The 18,325-nt window shown below is 37.5% G+C and overlaps 2 protein-coding genes across 2 annotated transcripts; both read right to left on the reverse strand.

Annotated features, from left to right (window-relative positions):
* Positions 1 to 5,842: 5,842 nt before the first annotated feature.
* LOC138163552 (olfactory receptor 10AG1-like) lies at positions 5,843 to 7,615 on the reverse strand. Its single transcript, XM_069091000.1, has 2 exons — positions 6,674 to 7,615; positions 5,843 to 5,967 (listed from the first exon to the last, which is right to left on the reverse strand). Exons 1-2 carry the CDS (start codon positions 7,579 to 7,581, stop codon positions 5,937 to 5,939), a joined length of 939 nt encoding a protein of 312 aa, XP_068947101.1. The 5' UTR covers positions 7,582 to 7,615; the 3' UTR covers positions 5,843 to 5,936.
* A 9,255-nt stretch (positions 7,616 to 16,870) lies between these two features.
* LOC138163553 (olfactory receptor 10AG1-like) lies at positions 16,871 to 17,794 on the reverse strand. Its single transcript, XM_069091001.1, has one exon. It carries the CDS (start codon positions 17,792 to 17,794, stop codon positions 16,871 to 16,873), a length of 924 nt encoding a protein of 307 aa, XP_068947102.1.
* Between the last annotated feature and the right edge of the window lie 531 nt (positions 17,795 to 18,325).

Below are 18,325 nucleotides of genomic sequence, written 5' to 3' on the forward strand. Positions count from 1 at the left end.
TTTTGCATTTAACTAGATATGCAACAATGAAAAAATAATTTCATCTTTTAGACTAAGCTTTCTCATCTGAAAAAATGAGGGTATCAAGTCACACATATCAGCCTACTTGCTATGTTGTTGTATTAAAACACCTTATAAAGAATTCTTACATCTTTTACTGATTATTAATAATCAGCATCAAAAATTAATCTATTTGCATTCATTGAGTTAACAACCTCAAATACTTTTGATAACCAATTCCCTTGTTTTCTGTATTTTTTCTTCTTAAAGTCTAAATTAAAAAATGAATGAATAAAAAATTACTGTACAAAATACTATTGAAACTATTTGAGCTAAAAAGAGAAACTTGAAATAGTTCCTACTCTCAAGCAGTTCATTTTTTTTTTTCTTTTTGTAGGGGGGAAGGCAGGGCAATTGGGTTGAGTAACTTGCCTAAGGTCACATGGCTAGTCCTCTATTCACTGCGCCACCCCAAGCAGGTGAAATTCTAAAAAGTGTCCATGACATACGTAGGAGATTTTAACTTTCAGTCAGATATACAGGCCCAGTTTGACTCTGGCTACAGAGGCAAAGCAAATGGCAATGCATTTCTTCCTGGTATAACTTCCAGTAAAGTCATATTTGTATGGGATGTCGAATCTTACAATTCATTCATTCATTGGAGCTTTTTTATTTGCGTTTCCTTCATTTGTTGATCTAGTCATGCATTCACGGCCACTTCCATGAGGTTTAAAACCCGCTTCACAAAGATCATCTCATTCTCTCCTCACAGTAAACCTGGGGGGGGGGCGCTATTATCGTTCCCATTGGACAGAGGAGGAGCGGGCAGACAGAAGTCACGTGACTATTCACTGTCAGAGGTGCGCCTTGAATTTACGGCTTCCTGACTCCCGCTCCAACATGGTTCCCACCATGTCCACCATATGAACATTCCGGGAGCTTCCACAGGAAGACACGATTGTTCTTTCCCGCTTGTCGTGGCTGTGACCGCTGCAGGGCCATTCCTAAGCCACCTTTCCGTAAGGACTGCAGTCTTGGGCCCAGGTTGGAGGGGCTGTGCTGAGAGGCCAGGGGGCGGGTCGGAGGCGAGGGGTCACGTGGCGCGTCTGCACTAAGGTGTCCAGGCCTGCCTTCCCATCATTCACAGCTGGCTCTGGAGATGGCGGCCGCCTCCAGGAAGCACAGCGCCTGCGCAGTGGCCGCTGCGGTGACCGCCCCCGGCGCCGGGCAGGTGAACTGGAGTGAATTAGCTTGGAGCCTGAGCCGGGCTCCAGCTGGGCGGGTCAGCCCGGTGCATGGCCGTCCTGGGCGCCCTGAGCAGCCTGGGCAGCGAGGCCCCGCGCGAGGGGGAGGCGTGTGACCCTCTTCCCGTGGCTGGCTCTGGGCCCCCTGGGGAGCCGGGGGGGGGGGGGGGGGGCGGAAGCGCCGTGACCCCTCCCCCCAGCGCGCGTCCTCCGGCCTAGGAGGCCCCAATGGCTCCGCTGGCCGTGGTTCTTCCTTGTTTCCTCCTTGGGGAATTTTAGAAAATGAAATGATCAAACCCATCGTGAATGAGCGGGAAAAGCTTCGTGGGCCGGGCCTTCCCGCTGCCTTTGCACCAGCTGCCTGTCTTTGGGGGATTCCTATGTGCCAAGGGTCCCAGGGACGCTTAGCTTAGCGCCTGCGGCTTGTTTCTGGGGCAATGCCAGTCAAGGAATGGTGTGGTTTTGAGGAAAGCCGAGGAAACCCCCAAAGTTTCTTCAGTTCCCGCCGTTTTCCCTTTCCCCTGAGACCCGACCCTAGTGGAAGCATGGCCTGCTGACGTCTCCTTGCAAGCCCCCCCCCCCCCTTGGGGCCATCAGCTGTGATCCCTTGACAGCTGATACCCTGGGGGCAGCCCACGCGTGGAATGAATGGAGCCCAGAGGTGGTGGGAGGGAACGCCCTTAGTCCTTGCTTTCCTCTATCAGTCCTGAGTCCTGTTTTGGTAGGGCTGAGAATCACACCCTGTGCTGTCACAGTGGGGTGCTTCAGCTATGAGGCAGCTTTGGATAGAAAAAATTTCTGCCGTGTGGGCCTGTGCTGGATTCTCCAGATCTCAATGTCCTGAAATCAATCAAATCAAGAAATCAATAAAAAAAAAAAGGGAGAAAAAAAAGTCTTGTGACCATTTAATTCCTCCCACCTTCCAGGAGGTCTTTGGGGAAGGGACTTGCCCGGGGCATGAGTAACTTTTCCATTTCTGGCCTTGCTGAATCCTGTCTCCTCCTCCCAGATAGCCCAGGAGAGTGTGAGCCTCCCGCTGGGACCAACCTGGTTCTGAGAAGTGAGACAGGACTGGACTGAAAGTTTCCTCCACTCAGATGGGCCTGAGCCTCAAAGGGGACATCACATACTCCTCATCCCTTTGTTCATGTTGCATTAATGCTTTTCCACCTCCCCCATGTGAGCTTAACTGACTTCACAAATGTGCCCAGGGCATGGGCCTAGACCTAGAGTAAGGCTTCAACTTCAATGGCTCTACTCCCATTGCTTGACAACAGATCAGATTAGAACTCCTAGTGAACGGGAGGGTCAACAAATGCAGAATCACTGTCTTTCTGATGGGATTTTCTCCATTTTATCCTCTGGTCCTAGTCTTTGAAAACTAAAGAAGAAAAGCTGGGTGTACGGATCCCCATCCTGGGGGAGGGAGGGGTGTATGAGGAAAGGCCCATTGAGATATGATTTCACATTTGTTACCAAAACTTTGGCCAGCCAGCAGCTACCTCATGTCTCCTCTTTTCTGGCTTTTACACCTTTGCCTTTTCCCCTTCCCCACTGAATCAGTGGTGCAAATTAATAAAAAGATTGTGTTTGTGACACATCTTTTTTCTAAAAAAAAAAACAAAAACAATTTCCATTTGTGATGAAGTTGATCTCAAACCACTTCTCCACAGGGTTACCCCCAACCCTTCAATAGTGGCTTTAAGAGTAAGATTCAAGGCAGGCAAATGGTCTGCAGTGCCCTGCTTTTCCCAGGTCTGTTAGTCACAAAACTCTTAATTCTTACCCTGGGCCAGAGAGGAAAAACATGGTGAAGTTTGGACCTGCCTATTCCCTGGTTCCACCTGTTAATGCCTCAGTATGCCTTGTCTCCACATGATTCTAACTCTAAATCTTGAGAGGGTAGCACAAGATATTTGAGATGCTTGACAGATTGACAAGATTGAGAATGTTAGTTTTAAGTCAATCCCTACTTTCTATCTATGGCTATACATGTAGGTTCAGTCCCCCTCTCTGGGCCTCAGTTTACTATTCTATCAAATCATGAATGGAAGAAATGGGAATTGGAACAAATTACACATAATCCCCCTTCTAGTTCAAAATGTCCCCAAAGTCATTAGTATCCACTTTAGAGAAGATCTTCATGACTTTTATTTGATTCATTTTGAAATGATATGATTGACTTTGTTTACACATGACTCAATGTAGTCTGAAACCATGATCCTGAGACCAGAGTAATGGTGACTCAGAAAAGAACAAGGAGTGGAAGAAATATCCTGTGACTCAGACTATTGCTATATTGTTATATCCCCAGGAGTAAGGCCTTGAGGCACTATATACTTACCCCAAATCAGAACAAGGAATCTTGTAGCCAAGATTAATAAATGTGTGTTGAATTGAATGGAATGGAATAGGTGCATTACAACTACATATTGTCAATATTGGACTTTGGAATTAATAGCTAACTGCATATGCAAGTATTGTTACAAAAAGCAGGACATTACAATGACTTTTCTTTTTTCCTGGTTGTCACCTGTTACTTTAAATTCTTCTCAGTTCAAGTATTCACTAACTTGTTTAAAATTTTCTATAGTGTTTGGGAATCAGTATTGTAGCACAATACTTGACAGACCTGAAAGTATGAAAAGGTAGGTGTTGTCAAATGAAGTGCTAATTTGACACATTTAGCAGGAACCAGGGAAATAAGAAATTTCTAGAGAGGACAATCAGAAATTGAGATTAGACACTAGAGTGTTTGCTAATAAAAGAAAATACACAAGGAAGGAAGAAAACAGGAAGGAGTGAAGGACACAGGTTTTATTAAGTCGAGTTAACAAATTTATTAAGTCTAGTTAGCAAATAATCTACCCATGGTGTGATAAGTACTATGTGAGTGCATTATAACTGTTTTAGTAGAACACAACGAACTTTTACTTAGAGCTAACTTTGGGTTCACTAATAGAAACTCCTCCTCTTCTCCCAATATAATTCACAAATAAAGGAACAATACTTGTGTGTTCACAATCAAATCTGCCCCCATCCTTTAGATCCCATGACAGAAGGGACTTAAATTTACTCTAACACCCAGTCCAAGATAATCAGAACTTATTGTTCATGTGGTCAATCATATTTAGTAGTAAATCCATTAAAAATAATAAAGGGATATTAGAACAATTGAAATAAAACTGGTTAAGGATATCTGAAGTCAAATAGCATCCCTACCATAGATGACTTGTGTGGCCCTGGGCAAGTTACTGCAATTTGCTGGCACTGAATTTTCCCATTTCTAAAGTGAGGGATAGATAAGATGATTTCCAAAACCCCTTTCCACTCTAAAACCTGTGACTTTACTAACCAATCTGACTTTTTCCTTTCCATTCCCATGGCCACTGAAATGTATCATCTTACATTTGACCTCTGGTAGCAACATCTTGGACCAAATATTTTGATGTTACATTTAAAAGAAAACAAAATATAAATTCTCAAAGTTGGGTTCAGAAAATCAATTTTCCAGGATTTTTTTGGAGGGGTGGGGGAGTGGGGAGGTGACTAGATAACAGTTGTTGTTTTTTTTTAATGGCTTGTGGATTTCACTGGACTGCAATATTAATATGAATCAATACTCTCATACAGAAGTTAAAAAACCTAAAGCAAATTGAAACTCTGGGAGCCTCAGAATTCAGCCCTAAGAAGCATTAGGAAAATTGTGCTACATATTGCTCAAATCACATCTAGAGTGTCATTGTCAGTTCTGTACTCTTCTCTCTTCTCTTAGGAATTTCACTATCCGGTTTCATAATTTCTCAAGAAATGCAGAGAGGTGGTAAACACTTTTTAGAAAATCCTAAATAAATCCTTGTTACATAATTATTCATACTTGACCCATGTAAGGAAGCAAATTGTATAGAAGGTGTGGGGTAGCATGTGTGTTTACAGACATTTGAAAACCTGTCATGTAAATAAGAATTTCTGTTTGTCCCCTACAGTGACATGAATACATGACAGGTAACGAAATTGACTTAACCTTGGGTAGAGAAAATTTCGTAAAAATAAGAGTAACCTAGAAGTGCAAGGGAATGTCAGCAGGAGATGTATCCCTTCAACTGGGCACCTATTTATTAGACTTTTGAAAGGTAATAATCCTGGCTATCTACTTGTCAGAGGCGCTCTAATACAACACAGGGAAGATTTCAAAGTACATAAGTTCCCCACCAAGTAGGAGGGTTGTGATATATTTTACAGGTGAGGAAAGGATACTTTCCAGGTTAGGAAAAGGATACTTCACCACTATGGAATAATGATCCATTGCTTCCCGTTTTTGTTTGTTCGTTTATTTTTAATATGGAATGAGCTTTCTATCTTCCACAATTCCTGGCTTCAGGTTTTGATAATCTACCACACTCAGCAAGTGACAGTTACTTAAGAGAATATGCTGGGGAAGAAATCTCACTATTTTAAAATATATGGAAAAGGTCTATTTTTTAAACAAAAATTAACTATGAATTCTTCTAAATAAGAAAAAATAACCAAATGAACAAAACTACATATTGATCAAATGGATTCAGGATAAGAAATGTGAAAATCTCCAAGATATACTATATTAGGCCAAGAGAAAGGCAAAAAAAGTAGCTAGAAAATAGGTTTAATAACGAGACCTTCATTCAAGCTATAGATTTATTTATGATGTGAAAGCTAGCACCATGAATATTTGACCTCCAGTAAAGTGGCCAATAGACAATAGACAAAATAGAAGATAAAATTGCCAACATAATCTGTCTAGGTCTAGCAATGAAAGTGGAATTGTTATGCATTTGAAAGGAATATTTGGTTAGAATCTGTCAGTAGCCTCAGGTTGTGTTTTTTTTTTTTTTTAATTCAGTTGTAGACACTATAAGCTCCATGTAGATTACTGAGTTATCTCTTCAAGAAGCATGATGCTTACTTAACAGTACAATTTTTTAAATAGATTTTGATTTTTGTTTTTTTAAAGCAATTTGGGTTAAGTAACTTGCTCAAGGTTACACGGCCAGTTATTTCTGGGTGTGGTGCTAAGTATCTGAGCCCTGATTCGATCCGCAGGTCATCCTGACATTGGGGGCTGGTGCTCTTACTCTCTGAGCTTCCTGGCCGCCCCTAAGCAATTGGGATTAAGTAACTTGCTCAAGGTTACAAGGCCAGGTGTTTCTGGGTGGGTGTTAAATGTCTGAGCCCAGATTTCTGTTTGTATTTTGAAGATGCAAAGATACAATTTATTTTTTTTCTGAGGAGGGGGGAAATATTCCTTTCATTTTTCATTACTTCCAGGCAATGATAGTTTTTCAAAACATACAGAAAGATGGTTAGTTCTATTTCATAATAACAGTGAGGCAAAGGGAGAAGAAAAAGATTAAGTTTTAGTATTTGCTTCTTGATCTTAATCAGGTAGTAATTTTTTCAAGGCACAAATAACATCTTTGTTCCTCAGGCTGTATATCATGGGGTTAAACATTGGGGTTACGATGGTATAGAACATTGAGAGAATTCTGTCTATTCCTGCTGAATGGCTAGACTTGGGTCTCACATACATAATCAGAGCAGAACCAAAGAATAAGCCAACAGCCATGAGGTGGGAAGAACAAGTGGAGAAAGCTTTGTATCTCCCCATGGCTGATGGCAGCTTCAGGATAGCAGTGATGATTTTGATGTAGGACACAAGGATCAGTAGAAAGGGAGCCATGCCAAATAGAACACCATCAATATAGACAGATAGCTCATTCAGAGAAGTGTCCCCACAGGCCACCTTCAGTAGAGGATGGATATCACAAAATATATGATTGAGTTTGTTAGAACCACAGAAGGGTAGGGAAAAAATCTGATATGCCAGTATAGTCACAACTGGGATTGAACTTATCCATGCACCAGCTACGAGCCTGGTACACACCTTGTGATTCATAATAAGAGAGTAATACAGAGGCTTACAGATAGCTACATAACGATCACATGCCATTACAGCCAGTAGAAAACACTCAGTTAACCCCAGAATAAGGAAAATACAAAGTTGAACAGCACAGGCTGCAAAAGAAATATGTCCATTCTGGGTCCAAAGGTTCATCAGGATTCTGGGAAGAGTGACTGTTGTATAGCAAATTTCCAAGAAGGAAAAGTTTCCAAGAAAAAAATACATGGGGGTTTGAAGAGTTGGATCAACTTGGGTTATGACAATGATGAGGGCATTTCCTATCAGGATGATCATATAGATTACAAAGAAAATTCCAAATAGAAAGCCTTGGAGCTTGGGAAGGTCAGAAAATCCTAAGAGAATGAATTCCATAACAGCTGTGAGATTTGTTCCATCCATTTATCCTTGGCATTTCAATTTTGGAAATGATGAATTCAGGATAGGATAATTATCTGATCTCTTGACCTCAATTTGCTTGTCTGTAAAAAAATGGAGGAAGTAGATTAAATGATTTGAAATCACCGTTTTCATCAGATATTGTGTGATTCAAAGTCACTTTCACTGTCCTTGTATTGGGCAATGTCTTCCTAGTTGTGATATCCTCTGTTTAAAGTGGACATAAGATTTCTATACCCTCTTTTCTGTGTACTTAGCTCTTTCAGAACTCGTATTCTGTGATTTGTTTCCTTCCATATTTGACATACTTTGATATACTAAAATCTCTCCTGACTCTAACATTCTATGTTGTATTCTTATTTCAGTCTCTAGAATCCTATATTTTAATAACCATTCCAAAAGGCATAGTGCCTTTTGTTCATGGAAGGGCAAAACTGAGGTGAAGAAATGAATCTAATTCATTCTTCTTTTTCTTTTGGTAATGTTTTTATTCATTTTAAACTTAAATACAAAATGAGAAAAGAAAAGAAAAAGAACATTTGCATGTACACAGCAGAGCATAAGAGAGGATTCAATATAAAACAGATTTACACTTCATAAAAACCTACATAACAAATATACATTACTTTCAAAGCTACCCAGCTTTTCTTTGTTCCTTTGTAGGTTTTCTTTTGTTCTCAGTTGTGCACTTTTTACTTTATCCCCCCCACACTACTTTTCTTTTTCCTTTTAAAAATGAATCCATTCACCTATTTTTAGTTTTCTACATTTAGTTCCATAAGTTTTTGAGTTTTAAATTTTCTCCATCTCCCTCCCCTCACCCTTCCCCAAGAAGGCACGTAATCTGGCATAGACTCTACATATACATTCTTGTTAAACATATTTTCACATTAGTCATGTAGTAAAGAAGATGTAGAATGGATGGGAGGAGCCACCAGAAAGAAAAGAAACAAAACAGCAGCAACAAAAGACACAGTAAAAGATAGATCTGAATTCTGATTCCATAGTTCTTTCTCTGCATATGGACAGCATTTTCCTTCGTGAGTCTTTCAGAGTTGTCTTAGATCCTGGTATTTCTGTGAAGAGCTAACAGATTCCTTCTTGAGACACTTACTACTTATATGCTTCAGGACAAGTCACTTTCTGTCTCTAGCTTTCCACACACAAGAGGATTATAACAACCATCTAGTAGGACTTTTATGAGCTTCAAATTGATAAAGTATGGAAAACATTTTTTTTTAAAAATAGAAAGTTCTCCATAAATGAGAAGCATACAACACTTCTGCTGGCAATAATGGCTAAGTCCATTTCCACTTCTAAGTTCTAGGGCTCCATTTTGCCAAGGCATTTGGATTCAAATATGGATCAATCAATGCATATGTATGAGTTGTATCATACCCTAAATTAAAAAAATGTACAGTGTTAGTATTTTGTATATTGAGAGAACATTACCACTTGTCACTAGAATCCTTATGTTTTCTTGAGCAAATAATATGACAAAAGAGGTGGAATAATACTTTCTCCTTAATGTGACTGGTTCCAAAACGCCTGTGCTTAAGATTTAAAATATTTACTAGTGCTATGGTTAGAAACATTGAAGGATGGAGAGAAAATCAGGATTTCAAGGCTATCACAGCTAGGACTGCATTTATCAAGGAGCCAAGAACAAGCCTGTCGTACATTTTTTGGTCCATTATTGCACCTTGCAAAATATGGCAAACTTTCTCCTATATTCTCTGCTTTTAGGAACCTACTCTTTCTTCAAATCCTAGGTTATTTTCTTTCCCCCTTTGCATCTTTCCTGTCCATCCCAATCCAAAGCAACCTCTTCCTTCCCTAAATTTCGAGTACTTATAGCCTGTCCATTTATCATTTTAATAATATATCTAATATCCCTGTTATCTTTTATTGTTGAGCAAGGACTAGCACAAATGTATGACCCATGGAGCAGGGAATAGCGAAAGTGCTATATCATAAATGACGGTGGTGTAAAATTGTTATTATTTATACTTCAAATTAGCAAGTATAATTATAAAGCAAGTAATATAAACTTTGTTGTACATATAATTTTCACCCTTGCCCAATCTACTTGATAAAGAAGTTTCTATCCATTAAAGTACACTAGCTTATAGACTTTAGAATCCATTTTGATCCCTTCCCCTAAAAAAAAAATCATTCAAAAATTGTCCTCTAATAACAAATCTCCCATTTTTGATGGCATCCTATAGATCACTGACTGTAGCTACACATCTCAATATAAAATTATTTTTACTACCCTAGAAGAGAACTAATCAAAGATCCCTACCCCTGTCTCTCCACTGGAATGCTGTCCAGAGTTTCACAACATGCAAAGCAATGGAGGAAAGTTTTATTTGGTGAATCTTTGCTACAATGAAACATTTAAATAAACCGTTTCATATTTCGTATTGATAGTTTGGAATTGGCCCAGGTTCTCTGAATGAGGGCCCACGGTTCCTCCATTTTCTGTTCTGTGAATATCGCTGTTTGCTCACCTCATAGAGAGAATGCTTTGTTCAAAACAATGATAGCAACCAAGATTGTAATTTATGTCTTGCCTTCCCTGCAAGAAATTAATATAAGAAGAACATGTCTTTGAGGTCCTCTATATATGCAGAAATGTTTTTAACCACTTCATTTAGTTTTCAAATGACATCTATTTCCTTCATTCTCATCAAAACATAATGATAAAATGATTTTGTTTGTATATATATTAGCCCATTATTTATAGTTTAAAATAATATTTCAAGATAACTTAAATTGCCTTTTTTTGGCAATATAGATATTGTCAAAACAGCCCAGGGGACTGTTCTGCAAGTTTTTCTTTGCATGATTTTATTTTAATTGATAGTGTGTCCAGTTTCAAAATTGAATGTGTTAGCAGAACAATAATGTTTTCTTTTTTAGGCTTTTACATTAATATTTCCATTCTCTTTACTGTCTCTTAATCCATAAATAGGATTTTAGGATATAGAACTGTATAGCAGTTTCACTAGTATCTTATAACAAGCAACATCCATCTAATCAGAGAAATAACTCTTACCTTTATTAGATGTGACAAATAATATCTACTTCATTTCATTACTATTGTAGCAATTACACTTACATATATGCGCATAATATATACAAATCTAAAATGTTTCCTGTTTGAAAAAATGGATACATATTTACATATACATACATAAATATATCAATGTGTATATATTGTTCTATTTCATTATCACAAAGTTTTGTGATGTCAGTCATACTGCTATTATTTTCTCCATTTTATAAAGGAGAAATCTGAAATCAGGTTAAGTATCTTATCCAAGGTTATAACACTGCTTTGTGTTATGTTTGAAATTCAAGCAAATTGAACTGTGTGCAAACACATTCAAAAATACTCTAGAACAATACTTTTCTTACTACATTATGCTGATTCTCCTTTAGATATGAACAGTTCATGACAACACCAAAAATTGCCCACAAGGACAAATCTCCTCACCAAAAAAATAAGAATAATAATAGTAGATCTCAAACTATTCAGGGCCCTTTAAGTAGCAAAGCTTCCTGCTCTGCTCTTCTCTTTGGGGATTGTTACACTCCCTGGCCTCTTTTCACTTTTTAATGAAAGGAAAATAGTGCAATTCTCAATTCAAGGTCATGAACCTTAATGAGGATGTGTGAAAGAGTGTAAAAAACTATGTGACTAGAGTTAGGAATCCATGGTAAAACTTTTTTTTTAATAGTGCTACTTAACTTCAGCTTGGGCAGATGTGCCCTCCCTCACTTTTTTTGTGCTAAACATATTTTCACATTAGTCATGCTATAAAGAAGAATTAGAACCATTGGGGAAAACCATGGGAAAGAAGAAACAAAACAAAACAACTAAAGAGAGAGCAAATAGTATGTTTCCATCTGTATTCAGTTTCCATAGTACTTTTTCTGAATGTGGATAGCATCTCCCATCATGATTTCCTTGGAGTTCTCTTAGATCCTTGCATTGCTGAGAAGAGCTATGTCTATCAGTCAGTCATTGAACAATGTGGCTGTTGCTGTGTACAATGTTCTTTCGGTTCTGCTCACTTCAATTAGCATCAGTCCATATGAGTTTTTCCAGGTTTGTTTGAAGTCTTCCTGCTCGTCATTTCTTATAGCACAATAGTATTCCATTAAATTCATATTCCACAACTTGTTCAGTCATTCTTCAATTGATGAGCATCCCCTTAACTTCCAATTCCTTGCCACCATAAAAAGAGCTGCTATGAATAAGGTCCTCTCCCTGTTTTTATGATCTTTTTGGAATCAAGACCTAGAATTGATATTTATGGGTGAAAGGGAATGCATAGTTTCGTATCCCTTTGGACAAAGTTCCACATTACTCTCCAGAATGGTTGGATCAGTTCACAACTCCACCAATAATGCACTAGTTTTCCAATTTTCCCAATTCCACAACATTTGTGATTTTCCTGTTTTGTCATGTTAGCCAATCTGATTAGGTGTCATATGGTACCTCAGAGTTGTTTTGATTTGCATTTCTCTAGTCAATAGTGGTTTAGAGCATTTTTTATGATTATAGATAGATTTTATTTCTTCATTTGAAAACTTCCTGTTAGTGTCCATTGGCCATTTATCAATACTCTTAAAATTTTTATTTCCTTTTTTATATCATTTTGGTATCACTCATAACCCTCCTCCTCTCTGTGCATCCACCTATATAACAAGTAGCATTTTTAGAGAGATAAAAAAATGAGCAGAACTAACTAATATGTAGAAAAAATCTAAGAAACAAACACAGTATGCAATACCTTGGAACCCAAAAACATGAAAACGTGCATTGGAAAATGTCTTATCATATCTCTTAATTTGAGTCCTGTTCAACCTTTATACTTTTCGTACATTTACTTTTGCTTTTTTCACTGTGTCATAGTTCTTTCCATCTACATTGGTCCAATTAGTTTTTGTCACTTTCTTGACTGTATTTACTTCATTCTGCATCAATTCATGTAGATTTTTCCCTGCTTCTTTTTATTCATCAGACAAATCATTGTTTAAAGCACAGCAAAGTTCTATTGTATTCATAATGTCAATCTTTTTAGTCATTCCTGAATTGATGGTCATCTCTTTTCTTTCCAATTCCTAGCTATCACAATAAAGTATTACTAAAATATGTTTATGTATAAAAGAAACTTCTTTTCCTATTGGTGACTTCCTTTGGTTATAAGTAGAGTAATTCTGTCTCTGGTTCAAAAGGTGTGGACCTTTTAGTGACTTTATTTGTGTAATTCCAATTGTTGTATAATTTCACAACTCCACTAACAATATACTAGCATATGTATCTTTTCACAACTCCTACAACATTGCTGAGTTTTTGGGGAGACAAAGATTAGCAAGACCACAAGATACATTGCCAGTGCCTCCATTAATTCATTATCTGCAGAACAGTCCTAGGACCCCTGAAAACATTAGGAAAACCCCCTTCCAGGATTTCTGTAAACATACAACAAGAAAATCCTTCTTTAGGGCTTTGGAACCAATAGCAAGGTTCTAGGACCTATGCAACAACAAGACTGTCCTTTACCAGTGGACAGAATTCACTCTCTGTCTGCAGAACAGTCTCAGGAGCTCTGAATGAACAGCAAAGTTCCAAGGCCTCTGCAACAACAGGACTGTCCTTCACCAATGGACAAATCTGGCAAAACAACATCAAAACAGATAGAGAAAGTACCAGCATAACAGCCATGTCTCCTCAGTCCTTGGCAGCTCTGGGTGGCAGCTGTCAAAAGTCCTGGGCAATTCGAACTGGCCCTCAGCAATCCTTTCCATCTCTCTCTGCCTCCAAGATGCTGTTTCCAAAAAGTTCTTCTGCCTCTCTCTTTCTGTGTCTCTCTAAATTTACATCACCAGCTCTTCCCAGTTCAGCACTCTCTTTTCACGTCAACAAGTCCATCCCACAAGTGGGATTCACAAGCTTCGGGTTTTAACACAATCAAATCAAAAACCAAGACAATACAGGGGGATCTTTAAATTACATTACTATTACAGGTAGTTACTGTTTCTCTGCTAATTGTTAAAATAATGGAACCACTGAGTGATTATACTCAATTCCTTGAGACAATAATCCTTACTGTACTCTAACAGCACTTTTCATATCTGTGGTGGAAAACACCATTAAGCAAGATTCTTCTCCTTCATTCATAGGAAAGAGCTCCAAACTTTCAAAGATCAGCGAGGTAGAATATTACCATGTTGTGGGAAAAAACAATCGATTAGAGAATTAAATACTCATCTTTAAATCATCAGTTGTATTGTGGGGAAGGGCTTCTCTTCATATAATAAATATAATGATGGATCATTGAAGACGTAGTTTAAAAGTATACATAATAAATTCTGCAGGTTTCACCCCAAGCAATGTCTTGGTTATCCTGCTTCTAGGCATGTACATTTTTAGAATCTCTCACTAAGGCATATGTCCCTTTATATGATCATTAGGTTTAAGTAGTAAATTCAATTAGTGTGTGAACCTTTAGTCATGGTGATAGAAGTCACAATATGATTTACAAGTGTTTCTTAGTTTAAACATTCGCTACAATTTGTGTCTGGAAGATCAGAGAGGGAATTGTAGTAAAACAGCATTTTGACATGAAAGTACACATAATATGATGAATATAGGGTTGGATTCAGAGTTAGGAATGCAAGTCCTTCCCCAGATGTATATTTGCTACATGAGTTTGGGAAAAATCATTTAACCTATCAGTGATCTAGACAACTCTCTAAAACTATACATTTATGGACAGTTGCTTGTGTCTATGGGTAGAAAGAGCTTCCTCACCAGGTGTCTCATGCATTTATGAAATCATAGGTACAAACCAGCATCTCCCTGAAGATTTTTCAAAAAAAGACCTTCTGGGATGATGGTACTTATGACTGGGCATAGAGATAAGCAATATAGAGGGCCTCAATGAGAGAAAGGTCTAATGAGGAGAAGGAGGTCAACAGAAAAGAGAAATAGAATGAGTTTGGGAACATCACAGAGTAGCAAGGAAATTGGATTAGACTAATGTTACACTTACAGGTTTATTACTTATAGAGTGATTGTAAATAAGCTAATACACTGATATATATATGTATATATATATATATGTGTATATATATATATATATTTTTTTTTTTGAGAATGTTCCATGTCTGATGAATGTGAATGATGTTTCAGTTTTCCCATTCCTTGGAATTTAAGGTTAGTGATTGGAAGAGGAGAATAATATTAAAATACTCATCTTTGTAATCACCATTGAGAGAGAGGGAGAGAATGAATCTAATGTAGGTGTCAGGTCCATTAGGTTCTGTTCAATCAAGCTTGACTGTGGGTGGTATGGGAGTCCCCCAATCTGTCATTACAAAAGGTCCACCTTGTATTATAATATTTATCCTTTCACTGTTTGTTAGCCAGGAAGAGTTAACTGTCACCTGTTGGGAGCATGCACCCTTCCAAAAGCACATAGGCAATGAGAAGCTTCTGTGATTCTATTTTTGTTTTATGAGAAAAGACCAAATGATCATCTTTTTATTGATTACTTACTAGCTATAATTAACAAAATGATGAATCTCCAGAAATTTCATGTCACATCCAAAGGAAGTCAACAGTTGAAGGAAATGGAATATATAAATGTTTATTCCCAACTTAACTCACTCCTAATTTCCAGTCTTTTCCACTTCCTCAAGATACTTGTCCATCTCAGTATGCCCCTTCACTAATAATGCCTTGTTTTCTGACTGATGAGTCCCTGCAATGGCATCATGCTTTGAAAAGTCATTTTTGTGTCTGTCCCAGATCAACTTACTCTCCTAACTCCTCCACCTCATCACCAGTAATATCTCCTTGCCAAAATCTCCCTACATCTTTGCTTTTGTTCTCATATTTTATATTTTTTTAGTTCCCAGAAAAGAATGTAAGCTCCGTTAGGGAAGGGGTCAAATTGTTCTTTTGTATTTACATTGTTTAGCTCAGTGTTGTTGATCAGTCATTTTTCAGTCTTCTTCAACTCTTTGTGATTGTGAAGTTTTCTTGGCAAAGATACTGGAGTGGTTTGTGATTTCCTATGCCAACTGATTTTGTAGATGGAAGAAAATGAGGCAAACAAGGTTGTGTCTTGCTCACGGTCACATAGATAACAAATGTCAGAGACTGGATTTGAACTGAGGTCTGTCTTCCTGACTCTGTGCCCAGCACTCTATCCATTGCACCACTAGCTACCCAATAGTCAGCATAGTACCTAATACATAATAACCACTTAAAATACTCTATCAATCAATCATCATAATTTATAATATGTCTGCTTGTCATCTCTTCCATCAAAATATTAATTGCAGCATTTTGTGTCAATAAAATATATGGACAGGTTTTGACTCATGAATGTGATATTATCATAACATAATTATGATGTGAAAAATTTGAAGAATAATGGGAATACTTCTTAATAGATGCAGAGTCATAAATAGAACAGGGATGATAAATGGATAGATAGATAGATAGATTAAAAAGATAGACATATATATGTGTATATATGTATATAGAGATAGAGATATATAAAGACCATGACAACATAAATGGAAATGGCAATAAAATCTAACCTTTTGACATGTAATTTAAATGGCCCATCCTGTATCTGAGGAAGAAATGAAATACAGCAAACTTTTCCCCCACAGTATTGAGCCAGGAAACTGACCTTGAATTAGGCATTTTGTGAAATAATGTGACCATTCCCTATTTTGTTGTTGTTGTTAGTTATTTTTAAGTGAATATTTATTTGGGGAGAAAGGGTTATATATGTAAATAAATGAATGACAGAAGTTCATTACTATATATATTTTTAAAAATACAATATACAATACTTATTCTGATTTTAGCAAAATAATGATTTCATTCACTATGCTTTATCTTTAAGAAAAATCTCTCCATAGGCTGGATTTTGTGAGTGCTGTAGATATAACAATCTCTTTCTGGATAATTCAGATAATTGCCTGTCTTTATCCTTTTTCTCATGAGGAGATAGTTTATTAATAGTAAATCATCCAAAATATTCTAACTTTGTGTTTTAAGTTGAATAATCATAGAAGACATAATTATACATATTTAACAGGGTATCTCAAGGATTTGAGATTACAGGAAGGCAATGGTGAGACTTTGTAAAACAGGCAAGAGAAAAGATTAGAATTAGATTCCTATGAGAATCATGGAACAAATAAAGAAGAAAGTAGGATTTTTAAAGTCAATGAGTCTTTTCAATGATCCTCTTCATTTGAGTGTTAATTTTCTCAAAGCTCCAATGATATCTTTGTTCCTTAATGTGTATATCATAGGATTAAACATTGGTGTCACAATGGTGTAGAATAGAGAAAAAACTTTGTCTAATCCTTCTGAGTTGTTGGACTTGGGTCTGAAATACACGATAAAACCAGACCCAAAGAATAAAATGACAACCATGAAGTGAGAAGAACAAGTGGAGAACAGTTTGTATCTTCCAGTAGTTGATGGCAGTTTCAGGATGGTCTTGATAATTTTTACATAGGACCCAAGTATTAACAAAAGGGGAATCAAAGCAAAGAGGGCAGCATCAGCATATACTGAGAATTGACTTGCAAATGTATCCCCACAAGTCAGCTTCACTACTGGGGGCATGTCACAGAAAACATGGTTGAGTTTATTAGAACCACAGAATGGCAGGAAAAAAACCCGATAGGTTTGCCCTACTGCCACTGGTATCCCAGTGATCCAGGCGCCAATGACTAGTTGGACACACATTTTATAGTTCATGATGAGTGGATAGTACAGAGGCTTACAGATGACCACATAGCGGTCATATGCCATGACAGCCAGGAGTAAACACTCTGCTATAACAAGAATAAGAAAGAAACAAAGTTGAACAGCACAAGCCACTACAGAAATATTTCTGTTCTGCGTCAAAAGATTCATCAGCATTCTTGGGAGAGTGACAGATGTGTAGCAGATTTCCACAAAGGAAAAATTTCCAAGAAAAAAATACATAGGTGTTTGAAGAGCTGGATCGACTTTGGTTATGACAATGATAAGACCATTTCCTGTTAGGATACTCATGTAGGTAACTAAGAAGACACCAAATAGAAATCCCTGGAGATTAGGAAGGTCAGAAAACCCAAGAAGAATAAATTCCATAATGAGAGTGAAATTTGTTCCTGACATTTCCCCCCCCCCCCTTTTCCATCTGTGAATGGAATTTAGTACTAGAAAATCATTTTTCCTTTTTGGCATTTCATTTCCACCTCTGAAAAATAAATTGGTTGAGTTAGATCATATAATTTCAAAATTGAGTGAAGGGATTTCAGTGGTTAACTATTCCCAAACTTTACACAAAAGGAATCTCAACTATACAGACTTGACAAGTAGCCATAAAGTCTGTGAATGGAGTCCTGTGAGGAGGGGGAACCCAACATCTCTTCAGGAAAGCCTAATTCTTTTTCCCGCCTGGAATGTCTACCTTATTCTCCTTACAATATCCTTAGAACAGACAAAGTGTAACCTCTCTGCCTTATGTCATACTTTTACCTCACTGACAAGTTATCTTTTCTCCTTTGAGTCATCATTAATCATATTTTCTTTCAAATCTTAGCCAATAACAAAGCTTTTAATGAAATATCTCATAACACATTTAAGATTAAAATATGAATTAGGATATGCAACTGGATAGATCTAGAATTGCCTCGCTGGCTGGAA

The sequence above is a fragment of the Petaurus breviceps genome, unplaced genomic scaffold (assembly GCF_028583685.1).
Source record: "Petaurus breviceps papuanus isolate PSGF00001 unplaced genomic scaffold, PetGlider_PUasm1.0 188, whole genome shotgun sequence".
NCBI lineage: Eukaryota > Metazoa > Chordata > Mammalia > Diprotodontia > Petauridae > Petaurus > Petaurus breviceps.